At 33.2% G+C, this 13,134-nt stretch overlaps 2 protein-coding genes across 3 annotated transcripts; both read left to right on the top strand.

Annotated features, from left to right (window-relative positions):
* Positions 1-5,308: 5,308 nt before the first annotated feature.
* LOC106396884 lies at positions 5,309-6,305 on the top strand. Its single transcript, XM_013837390.3, has 2 exons — positions 5,309-5,465; positions 5,603-6,305. The coding sequence occupies exons 1-2, from the start codon at positions 5,367-5,369 to the stop codon at positions 6,203-6,205; spliced, it is 702 nt and encodes a 233-aa protein (XP_013692844.2). The 5' UTR covers positions 5,309-5,366; the 3' UTR covers positions 6,206-6,305.
* A 2,691-nt stretch (positions 6,306-8,996) lies between these two features.
* On the top strand, positions 8,997-11,190 carry LOC106421987 (pre-mRNA-splicing factor SLU7-A-like). 2 transcript variants are annotated; one of them, XM_048777210.1, is made up of 4 exons: positions 8,997-9,949; positions 10,058-10,178; positions 10,257-10,950; positions 11,023-11,190. In XM_048777210.1, the coding sequence occupies exons 1-3, from the start codon at positions 9,885-9,887 to the stop codon at positions 10,470-10,472; spliced, it is 402 nt and encodes a 133-aa protein (XP_048633167.1). In that variant the 5' UTR covers positions 8,997-9,884; the 3' UTR covers positions 10,473-10,950; positions 11,023-11,190. The 2 variants fall into 2 exon arrangements, 1 of the variants encoding a protein (XP_048633167.1); XR_007338464.1 differs by having other exon boundaries at positions 9,048-9,949; positions 10,015-10,178.
* The last annotated feature ends 1,944 nt before the right edge of the window (positions 11,191-13,134 follow it).

The raw sequence follows: 13,134 nt of genomic DNA, 5'->3' as shown, positions 1-13,134 counted from the left end.
TTAACAGATAAAAATAATCTATTGATAAAACCAAGTTCTATAGCCGTGATAGAATCAGGATTTGCTAAGGAGATTTGCTCGAGATATGATGGCAGACGTGAATACCCATCTTCTGCTGATCCTCTCACCAATGTTTGTGCATATAAAAGTGCTATGTATGAAGTGGTGTAATCAAGCTTCATGCCAAACATGTTCTTCATTGCATCAGTGATATGCTGCAGATTCAACTCATCAATGATTCCAACACGTTCAATGAAAAGCCTACCAACATAATTCGGAGTACAGTGTCTCCGCTGAGCGATTCGGTCTCCCACTGAGCATGTATGTCTTTCCACATACTTTGTTATCCAAAACGTGTTTGTCCCATGTTTCACACTCGCTCTGATCTTCCATTCACAACCACTTACCACACATGTTGTCACAAGGAGAGTTTTCGTTTACTTGTATATTCTGAAGGAGAACCTAAGCCTCACTGCTATCAACCGCAGTTCTGAAAGCAGTGCATCCTTGCTAACAAAACTCTGGTTGACATAGATACTATTATCATTCGATCTTCCTCATCTTCATCTTCAACCTTTCAATAAACATTGTAATCCTCACCATTCTCGTCCGCTTCAGCAACAATAGAGATATCAGCATCCTCCTCCCCATCATCCTCCTCTCCATCGTCCTCCTCCCCATCATGATTTTCATCTTCAACCAAATCAATTTCATCATCTTCAAAACAGTCATCAGCTTCATCATCTTCTTCCCTGAACTCTGAAACCGTTTCCACCTTGCTACGGCTTGATACACAAAGCCGTACTCCATGCGTTTTGGTTATCTCGAGCAAGTTTCGAACTTGTCTATCACTTGTAACATGAATAGGCGGGGTGTCTGGAGCCAGCATCATTTCTCCTGGTAATGAGTAGGTTATCTCCACAGATTTTGTGTTCATGTCCAGGTTATAATCTTCTTGAGCCATTGCAAGAAGTTCAGCATGTGTCGAACCTTCACTCAAAAAAAAACATTCACGCTCCTTTGACATTATCAACCACAAAATCTCAACAACAATATTTCAACAACCTTTCTCCATGCACTGCATGTAACTGATGCATCATCTGCATAAATTCAAAATAAAACACATTAGTAAATATAGAGAAAATGAAAGTTTACTAAACATTGGCGCAGACGACATACCAGTAAGTCGTCCACATAGGTCATTATTGCAATTGAATTTTAAATAGGATGACTTATAAGTACGTCGTCCAGCTTTGTTTGTTAAAAAAAAACTCTAGACGACTTACTACCAGTAAATCGTCTGGGATAAAACGAGTTGGTTTTGCATTTGACCGAATTGTGTCAGATATTTGACTTTTTCTGGACGACTTACCAGTAAGTCGGCTCTGGGTAAACAAAAATTTAAATATTTTATTAACGACTTATTTGTAACTCTTCTCAGGTTAGTTTTCAATTCGAAAAATAAACATAAATATTTAACTTTACTCAGACGACTTACTTGAAAGTCGTCCAGGTAGACGACTTACTAGGAAGTCGTCCGAGATAAGCAAGGTTTGACCAGAATCTAGGAAATAAATCTGGACGATTTTGCTTATCCTGGACGACTTTCGAGTAAATCGGACGACTTTCAAGTAAGTCGTCTTACTTGACGACTTCCGCGTAAGTCGTCTGAAAAATGTTAAATAGTTAAGTTTTATTTTCCAATTGCAAAAGTAACCTGAGACGACTTACATATAAGTCGTCTAGCTTTAATAAAATATTGAAATTTTTGTTTTCGCGGAGAAGACTTACTGGTAAGTCGTCCAGGAAAAATCAAATATCTGACACAATTCGGTCAAATACAAAACTAACCCGTTTATCCTAGACGACTTACTAGACGACTTACTAGTAAGTCGTCGAGGGTATTCTCTAGATTTTTTTAACAAACAAAGATGACGACTTACAAGTAAGTCGTCCATTTGACCAGAAGACTTACCCGTAAGTCTTCTACAGCCAGACTACTTACGGGTAAGTCTTCTACGCGAACAGATCTGGAAAAATTTTTAATTTCATACCTTAAACTAGTCAGATGACTTCCTTAGCACACAAAGTCTTCTCCAGCCACCCAGAACCTCAAACGAAAGTAACCCACCAAAAATAGTATGCTTGAATGGCTCTATGAACCATAAAAAATTTTGAATCAAAAGCTTGAGTTTTTTGGATGAATATGGAGGCAAAGTGAAAGAGATGTTGTTTTTAGTTCATAGTGAGAAAGAAAGAGTGTAAATCGATTTTAGGTGTATTAAGAGCATCAAATAGGTTGTTCATTGTTGGTGGGGTATTGATGGCAATGGCAATCTTGTAAATACTTGAAAATGATGAGGTTGAGAGAGTAAAAAAACCATTTTCGAAAAAAAAAACTCAATGGCATTTTCGTAATAATATGAATATATGGGGTGAATAGAGCAAAAATAAAATAAAAAAGAAGGAGAGGTTAGTTTTGCGTTTGACTTTCATTTTTGAGTCAAATTTGCAAAAAACTCTTTTATTTATATAATTAAAAGCATATGTTTAAATAAAACTAGTGGCATAAAGTTGTAAATACTTCAAAACTCCAAAAGTACCTAAAAACTTGACCAATAATGTATTTAGTTTTGGTATGATTATTTCATTGAGCATGAGCCTAATTTTAGTTTATGATACTTCTATTAATAATTGAATAAAAATTTTATTATTAATGGGTATGGTCGTAGATTTTAGATTAAAGGAAAGTTGTTCATTTTTAGATCTATAGTCAGAAATTTGAACTACAAACATATACAGTAAAACCTCTATAAATTAATATTTGATAAAATAATAACTTTTATAAATTAATAAATTTCACCGGTTCCAACTTTAGCCGGTTCAAAATTTGACACAAATCGATAAAATGATAAGATAATAATCTGTAAGAAAATTCTATGTAAATATATGATCCCAATAAAATTATAAATTAATAATTAATATGTATACATATTTTATAAATAAGAACATATTATTATATTGTTTTTATAATATTCACAATGAAATTATCTTTAGATTTTCTTAACACTTAATATTATTTTGATGAGATTTAGTAATATTATATCTAAAACCACATTTAAGTTCTATGTAATATATATTATATAAACCAAATAATATAATAAAATTAATATAACTTCAAATTTAAAAAAATAACAGTTAATGTCTATACAATAAAATTAAAATCTAAATATTTTAGATAAAAAATCAAAATAAGAAAACTTTTGTAAATTAATATTTCTATAAATTAATAAAATTTCAAAGTTCCAATATTATTAATTTATAGAGATTCTATTGTATGTGTTTATTTTACCGATTTCTAAGGGCATGAACCTAACTTATTTCATAATATAGTATTTAATAATTAACTAATAATAAATGCATATGCATGAATATTTGGCAGAAGAATCTGGATTTAGCTAAATAAATTTGTTGACAAAAAATAAAATAATTTAACAGTTATTCTATTTATTTTGTAGCCTCTAGGTTATCTTTTTGCATAGGAAATACCGAGAGCAGGTTTATTTTGTATTGTTTATGCATTGGACCTCCTAAAACTTTGAGAAGGGCCTAACTGAGAGCTTGATTGGGAGGCGGACAAAAAGACAGATCTCCCACTCAAGTGGTTCATCCACGTAAAGCTTCCATTCACAAATACTTAAGAAAATCAAACGTACGAAACAGTAAAAGTAGAGGACATACTAGCGGTCAAAAATAACAAATAAATTTTGATGCACAAGTGGTTCTCCTCTTCCACTACAAAACTGGAGTGTGCAAAGTGGATAAAAGACATCATTAATTTGTTTTTTTTTTGTAAATTCTGAAAAATATTGCATTAAACTATTAATAATCGTAATCATATAAATTTCCTATAGTTATCTCATTTTTATATTTTGTGGACTGATTATTCCATTTGATTTTCATATCATTTTGGTTATATCTATCTTATCATTTGACATTTTTTTCTTAATGTGTTATTTTCTTTTACTTTTTAAATATTTAAAAAATTGATTTATTAGTTAATACTAAAACTAAAAATATACTACAATAAAAGCCACAATCATTTTTAAGACATCCAAAATTAGATATATATATATATATATGCATATTTATTTTAAAGCTCAAAACAAGTATACATATATATATATATATATTTTTTTTAAACAATATATCATTTTCAATGAGATATGACAATATATTTATTTAATCATTTGTGTTATTTAATGAATTCAAAATAAATATTTTAGAAATAATTAAATTTATTTAGAAAAGTAAATAACAATTTAATTTTTTGAGAAATAATTTTAAATTTATATACACTGTTTTTTTTATCAAATATAATTATTTTAAGATCGTCCAAAATCAGATACATATATAATTTGAAAACTCAAAACATATTAATATGTAATGTTCAAAATAATTTTCTATTTTTTTAAATAAAAATTTATATTCTTCCTTTATAAAGTATTTTTGAAAATAACTCTTTTCAATCATGAAATAAATAGTGTCATAAATTTTTATATAGATTAATTTAAATTTGTACATTACTTTGGGTCACTTTTTATCCACTTTCACCTTTCAAATATATGTTTTGGACCGCTAGATCCGTTTGATCCATTTTTTGAACCCCTAGATCCGTTTGATCCATTCTTGAGCCGCTTGATCCGCTTGATCCGCTCTTGTTCCACTCGGTCTGTTTGATATGCTAGATCCGCAAACGCTTAATCCGTGTTTCCATTCAGAGCCTGATTGATGTACATTTTCGTTTGTTATTGATTTTTTTCTCATATGCGAGTTGTAACCAGAGTATGTGACTAAATGTCCTACCTACTAATGCAAAAATCAGATTTATACTCCATATGTTTCTGAATAAGTGTCACTATGACATTTTTCACACAGATTAAGAAAGTTGCTGAAATATATGTATGTTGTTATTATTTATTAGTTACACCTGTCTGATCAATAGTATTTGAGATAAATAAAATTATTTATAAAATCAATGCAGTTTGCAATTAATTTTCAACTGAAAGCAAGTATAATTTGCATTGAAATTGTAAAATGATATTTTTTGTATAAGAAAAAAATATGTTAAAATGACATTTATTATAAACCAGGGGAGTACATTATTGGTTACTTATCGTGACGTTCGTTTCCGCACCCAGGGCACTTTAATTTTCGCCATAAATATTCCCAACTGTAACCATAAACACCTATACAATGCATCACATTTTTTATTTATTTTTCGTTTCCAATTTCAATCCCGATTACCCAAAAATTTAAATTTCACCTAACAACTTATATCCACCAATTATATAAAATTTTGTTATATGGTATGGGATGCTTTTACAAAGATGAATAGCTATTTTGAAGTAATATGTCGTTTCAGATTTTGCAGATTAAAGCTAAATCTACCGACAGAAGTTAAGGCAATTGATCAACTACTTTCATTACTCAAATTCTGTTTAACTTTTCACATCCCAATGTCTTTTAATCTTTGACTCTAAAAGCGTTTGTAGAAACATGTGATAAATCTCACAGTGGCATTTTCCGTAACTGAATGCAGGATACAAGGGTAAGTTCAAACGACACCACCTATAAATGGAAAAGGCGAACAACACCACTACAAACCCCAAAAGACAGATATCTAACAAAGAAAAACAGGAAGATGGGTTTGGTTACAGATGAAGTGAGAGCTAGGGCAGAGAAATACACAGGAGATGAGTTATGCCGCGAGAAGACTAAGGTGTTCCTCAAGGAGGCCAATATGCCGAATGGGTTATTGCCATTGAAGGACATAGAAGAGGTTGGGTACGACAGGGAAACAGGTGTTGTGTGGCTGAAGCAGAAGAAGAGCATCACTCACAAGTTCGAAACTATTGGGAAACTTGTCTCTTACGGCACTGAGGTCACTGCCGTGGTGGAAGTCGGAAAGATCAAGAAGCTGACCGGTGTCAAGGCCAAAGAGCTTCTTATTTGGGTCACTCTCAGTGAGCTTGTCTTGGAGCAGCCAACAAGTTCAGGTAAGATCAATTTCAGGACGCCGACTGGTCTGTCCAGGACTTTTCCAGTTTCAGCATTTGTGGTTCCTGAGGTTGAGAAGCCTGCAATGGAGAAGAACAATGCAACCACTGAAGTTAAAGAGGCTGTTGCAGTCAGCGATGCTTAGTTACTTAAGCGGCACTCTCTTTTTTTAATTATCTTATTCATGTAATACTTTCTGCTTCTGCTGCTTAATTTTCTACATTAATAAGAGTTATGGTTCCACTTTCCAGACTAAACCACAATAAACCAAAATATCCTTTTAAAGATCTACGAACAAGCAAAGTTTAGGTTCTAGTTGTCTAGATCTGAAGCTTCTGACGTTAACATTTCAACAGAAAACTACATTAAAACGAGTAAACCATGTGTACCGCTTTTGCTTTTGATAAAGAAAACTCAGAGAAGCTATACAACCTCAATACAAGAAAGGGAAGTTATACTATAAATAGGCAAGCAGAACTTGATCCATAGAGGCCGTTTAAGATTGTCCTGATATCAATGTTAGCCATACCTCATCTAAAGGTATAGCGATCTTTGTTCTTTAGTAAGTATGACCACTCTTCGTTACCGTATCTATGAAAAGAGAGAGATTTGTCCAGTAATGGTTGTTAAATCAAGAAAGATTCTCACCCATTTTCAGATTCTGGGTAGTTTCAACAATCATTCATACCTCGTTTGCGTGTGATCTTAAACGCCATCTTGAATGTGCAAAAAAAAAGAACGGTGGAGAATCATATAACGGGTAACTTAAAACACAAACCAAATTTTCATCTTTGTGTATCACTTTCAAGTTCCGGCTTCTTGATCATCAAAATTGTCTGATAACAGATAACTTCACTCCTTTCTCCATTAGACTGGCATGGCGGCACCGCTCAGAACCACCATGGAAACAATCCGGTCTGGTCTGTTACTGTAACCAACCGTTTCATCGAAAAGCCCAACAGCATCTACTCCTTTCCTTGTGATACCAATCATCATTGAAGTCTAAGATACAAGATTCCTCTTCTCTGCAATTTCGAAGAGATTGCATTAGCATACATGTAGATGAATGCATTAGCTAACTCAATGTTCTTATTAAACCCTCTTAGAGAAAGCAGCTACACTAAGCTTGTGAAAGTGTAATAACTTGGCACAGAGCCTTGTGATTTAAACCTCTGAAACAGGAGCAGAGCTTTGCTGCTGTCTGATAGGTTCCGATATCAAAGTGATCCGTGTGATCAAATTTCTATCTTCCATCTTGTGGAAATAGCTTTTTATCCGCACCTGCAATACAAGTCCCAAAATAGAGCTCATTTCCAGGAGGTACTTAGAGTGTTATCCCAAAAAATCAAACAAGTAGCGTAGAGATTTATTAGCGCATTGTCAATATAACAAAAACCTTCAGGTTTCTACAAGACAGTGAGTTTGGCACGAGAGTGTGAATTCATTCGGGTCAGTTCCTTTCCTCATAAAGTCGCTTAAACACTACCAAGCACGTGAGTTATGAATGGAAGAAGTGTACCTTTTGATCAATGCGGTCCAAGCCACTACGTCTCTCTCAGTCATGTAGTCCAACAGTGAGCGTGATTCTTTCACTTAGCGTTTTTTCAAAATACGAAAGAATGAGATTTGGGGACAAAATGTGACGCTTCTTGGGTCTATAAGGAGAGTCAGAGTTTTGATTCGACTCTTCGCAGGCGTTACATAGAGAGCTTCTGACAGATTTGGTAGCATTTTTACTCGAAATACTATGGTAGCATTTTTACTCGAAATATTTTAGAATAAAAAAATAGAGTGGAGTTGGAGATGCCCTAAGTGGATTTTCGTAGTCCATCTCTAATAAGTTTCTTCGGTTCATCATCAGAGACGAAATCGATCTCGATTTAGAAAGAATGGGTTCAACTGGTTAGAAAGAGTATGTTCATCTGGTTAGAAATTTCTAACCAAAGGAATTCAAGGTAGAAATATATTAACAACTAATACTGAACAACTGGTTAAGAAGGCGTTATTATCTTAAAAGTTTTTCATATGATGAGGAAAGATTACAATAATCAATTGTAGCACACTAACCAAAGAAATTCAACTGAAATGAATAAATTCCCAACAAAATACTAGTTTAATTTGACCATTTTCTGGTAAAATTTTAACTCGGAAATATACTCAAACCGATTGCGTCGAGTTCAACTCAACTATTACAAAACGAGTTTACTTGGACCAATTTTAGGCAAACTTTCAACTCGATGAGGTACTTCAACAGATTAGGGTGAATTTGACTCAGCTTCTTCTGCCAGGTGCTAGAGACTTAGACCATGTTTATTGCGGAGTTCTTAGAATGAGGTTCTTAGCGTAATATAAGAACCGTTTCTTAACTTTAACTAAGGAAAACTAACAACCGTCTCTAAAAACTCTTATTTAAAAGCTCGTTCTTAGTTTTTCTTAGTTAAAAGTTAAGAGACGCTTCTTATATTATGGTAAGAAATTCACCCTAAGAACTCCCCAATAAACATGCCCTTCGATTTGCCGAGATGCTCCAGCCAATTAAGATAAGTTTGAATTGGGTTCTTTAAAGAGGTGCTCGAAACAACTAAACTGCAACTCCGTAAGGTGCTCCAACCAATTAAGCTAAATTGGATTCAGCTTCTTCAGTGAGGTGCTTGAACCAACTAAAGTGACTTCAACTCGAGAAGGTGCTCCGACCACTTAAGTGAGTTCATCTCAGCTTATGCATGTAGATATACATATATATACATACATATTTGTATAGTTGCATCTGTGAAAGCTGTCTACATACTTCTAAAGAGGATCAAGTCATTCGTAATTTATTTTTTGGCGCTAAAAGCATTTTCACATGAAGTTTTTCTTAAGATTCATTAAATACTAGAATCACCACACTGGTCCACCTGAAGATGTCTCAGATTTATAGATGTTTGGTTTGACAACTTAGTGATCTCGTAGGGTCATTCCCAATTTATACCAAGTTTACCACATTCTAATCAACACAATAATAGCACAAGGTTCTCTCCTGGTGTTGACACATCAGACTTTTAGAGTCTTGAGAGTCTTACATGTCATTAACTGAAAAAACTTGAAGAACCAATCAACTTATTTCGTTTCTACACGTCATTTGTCTACTGTTACGTTTTTGTTTGTGTTAACCATTTTCGATGTTTTAGGTTAGGGTTCGCAAAAAGAGAAGTGATAGAGAGTTGAATCCAAGTCCTGATCCGAGGTTCTTCTTCTTCTTCATCTGTGTATCACGAAGCTATAGCCCTAGCCCATATTCTTCTTCGTCTTTCTCCCAGGGAGGTTTCCATTAAGGTCTGGAACAAATCTCAGATGTGATCTCTCGGCTTATATGGATGGTGCTGATTTGATTAGGGCTTTGTTGGAATTTATCTATGCTCAACGCTTCCGTATTTGCTACCACCAGGTTAATTTGGGTTCCATGGTGTTATGTCTTAATATGCTTTCAAACAACTTCTATGTGGGCTTATATCAATCAATATATAGACTTTAGTTGAAAGTCTTTTGATATCTGTAAGAGTTTTATCTAAAGCTCTGATCTTTGTTTGATAAACTGATTATGTTGTTTCTTCTTTGTCCTTCTCTCTTCCACGGTTTAGAGTTAACTATAAGAACTTGAATTTATTTTAAAGAGTTTAGAGTTATTATGAGAGGATGCACAGAAGAAATATCTGAAGGAGCAACAGATTAAGAAACTAGAGGAGAAGAACAATAGCCAGGAAGGTAATGATGCAACCAGTGATGGGGGCGAAGAAGACGATGACTTGAGGGTCGATGAAGCTAAGGTTGATGAGAGCAGGCAAATGGACTTCGCAAAGGTTGAAAAACGTGTTCGTACATCTTGTGGTTGTAGTACAGGAACTGTAAGGTATTGCCTACTCTTTTTCTACAACTATCATCACATGTTTATTTGGGTGTTTCTATTTGTTGCAGTAATGGTGTAACTTATTCCTAGTTTCATGAATCTGCGTATCAGAGAAGACACCGAGAAATACATGTTGAACCTTGATATCAATTCAGCTCATTATGACCCTGAAACTCGATCCATGCGTGAAGATCCACTTCCAGATGCGGATCCCAATGATAAATTTTATTTGGTTAGTTGTAGTTTATATTGTATCACACATTCTGATAATCTAAGATACTAACCATATTTTTGCTTACCATCTATCCAGGGAGATAACCAATACAGAAACAGTGGCCAGGCTTTAGAGTTCAAACAGATTAACATCCACTCATGGGAAGCATTTGACAAGGGACAGGACATACATATGCAAGCTGCTCCATCCCAAGCTGAGCTGCTCTACAAGAATTTCAAGGTTGCAAAGCACAATCTGAAAACTCAGACAAAAGATCATGGAGAAGTATGGGAATGCTTCTACAGAAGATGAAATTCCGATGGAGCTTTTGCTTGGACAAAGCGAAAGACAAGTTGAGTATGACCGAGCAGGTAGGATTATCAAGGGACAGGTACGGTTTATGATGGTTTACTTCACGAATTTGCTTACTATCATGTGGTTTGTCTTCATGATGGTTTATTTCCGTAACTAAATTGTGACAAAGGGAATGTGATAGAAGCTGACCATTTTGTGTCTGCTTGAGGCCAGTTATTCAGTACTTGGAGGGACATATATATGCTGGTTTGTGTTATTGCTTAGTTCCCAAGCTGGAATTGAGCAGAAGACACTGAAGTTCTGTTATGAATGTCACTGCTCTCTCATGTTAACCCATGATATCACAAAATCAGATGAGTTCTTGCCTATCCAGAGAGTATGTGGCTTTGCAACTCTTGTTGGGACACGGGGTTTTTCAGTCATAACTAAGCCTTATGGTGAGAGAACGCCTCATGTTCCAGATCCTATATTGCAGGTTAGTATGTTGTGTTCTTGTTTTAGATATGTTGCGACTCAAATGTTGATTCAGATCTATTGTGTTTCTTAGATGAGCTGTCATGATGAGTCTCTGGCTATAAAACCAAGTACCACTGTCTAATATCTATGCTGCAGCTGCTTGTGACTACTTATTGATGTTCTGGTGTATTAAGAGAGATCTAATGACAAATGTATCCACCAATTTAAATGTATATGAGGCTTTAAATTGATAGCAAAAGTGCAGTAAATGCAAAACCAAGCTCTTAATCAACGAACATGCATATGGAACTCTTTATGTTTGTAATTAGATGCTACTTTGACAGTGGTCAAAAGCTGAGCTTGCCTCTGTTTTTGGTTTCTCTGAGAGTTGAAAAGCATGGACATGAAAGAAAAAAAAAAGTTATTGTGAAAGATAGAACAAGAAAACATGAATTAAAAAAGACAAAACTGAAAACAGAGAACATATAGGTATCACTTGTCTTTAAGAAATGTAAAGCAAAAGTAAATTCTGTCACAATGGCGTTTGGAAGAGATCCATAGCAATGTTCAAACAATCTCTAATACAAAGAAACAAATTCATATACAGTTTTTTGGTAATTTAACAAGTTCGTATAATTCCCTTCATTATTACAAAATAACAATTGGATTTAAGAAAACTAATATTGCAAATAAAAAAACAAATAGGATACTAACGGTAATTCCAACTCCATTCTATTTTTAATTTTAAAATGGAATATGGAGTATAAAATGTTCTAACCTAACTTCATATCTTATTCCATAATTAAATTTACTCCATTTATAGAGTAATCTATTTTTGTTTGTTCATTATTTCATTATGGAGTGGAAAATGAAGTAGTGTTGGGGTATTTTTATTTCATATTCTATTTTTGACTATATTTTGGAGGAAAAAATAAAATTTTACATTAGAGATGCTCTAAGGGCATCTTCAACTTTACTCAATTTTTACTTTAAATGGAGTGAAATAGAGTATGCAATAAGAAATGCTACATCTCAACTTTATATCTCACTCCATAATGGAGGTTTGTTTGTTCATTACTCTATTATAGAGTGAGATATAGAATTGGGTTGAAACCATTCTCAATTTTACTTTATTTTCTTTTACTCCATTTTGGAGAAAAAAATAGAGTTTTACATTAGAAATGTTTTAAAGCAAGAAAAAAACAAGAAGACCATGAATGACCTAAATAGTGGACGACCAAAGAGGTGACTGACTTTTGTTTTTAATAGGTGAATGTCATTGTCTTCTCTTTTTTTTTTGGGTTTTAGTATTCTATGTTGTTTTAAATGTCTGATTATGTGTTTTCTTTGTGAGCAAAAATATTTGATAAAATAAAATATGACAAAATAATAATGTAAAGTAAAATTTGCTTAGTTACTGACTAATAAGAATATTACTTTGTTTAACATTATAAGCAATATTATATTTTGGTAGAAAACATGATCTTCACAATATATTCTAACAAATAAACAATTAAGTTTTAAAATAAGAATTTTTCCTCCAAACATAATACTATACAAAAAACAAAACTATAGATTACAAAAAAAAAATCCGTCTAATTGATTATGTTAATGAAACAGCATTTAAAAATAGGTTCATAGACATAGTAACCACAAAGAAAAACATTGAATAAATACAACCTGCACAAGAGGCTTGATTTGTTGAAGATCCATGATAATGCCACTCGCAACTTGATTCAAACTTGTATGGTCACTATAGTGCTTCCCACAAAACTTGAACAAACGAAGACGTGTTTCAGTCATTAATAGCGATGATTCAAAAATCAAACATGACATCTTCTATAAAAGTGAGTTTTATAAAGAAATTAAAATAACAAATTCTCTCAAATATATCATAAAGTTTTAAAATATATAAATATGTTTAAAATTTAAATTTTGCTGAAAGCTATGATAAAACACTAACATATGTTGATATCTACTAATCACCAAAAAAAATCAGATAATAGTTTAATAACTGAAACTAAAAAGTAGCAAATATCAAAAAAAAAATATTAATAAAAATTCAACATAAATTTCCTCCGCGGCGTAGTGCGGGTATTTACCTAGTCTATAATAATAAAGTTGAAACTAGTCTCTCTATAATCATCCACCTCAACATATAGCATGGAGCGATTAGTGATATGTGTCACCTTAAATAAATCTT

Source organism: Brassica napus, chromosome A1, assembly GCF_020379485.1.
Source record: "Brassica napus cultivar Da-Ae chromosome A1, Da-Ae, whole genome shotgun sequence".
NCBI lineage: Eukaryota > Viridiplantae > Streptophyta > Magnoliopsida > Brassicales > Brassicaceae > Brassica > Brassica napus.
This window is presented reverse-complemented; position numbering and strand designations above follow the sequence as displayed.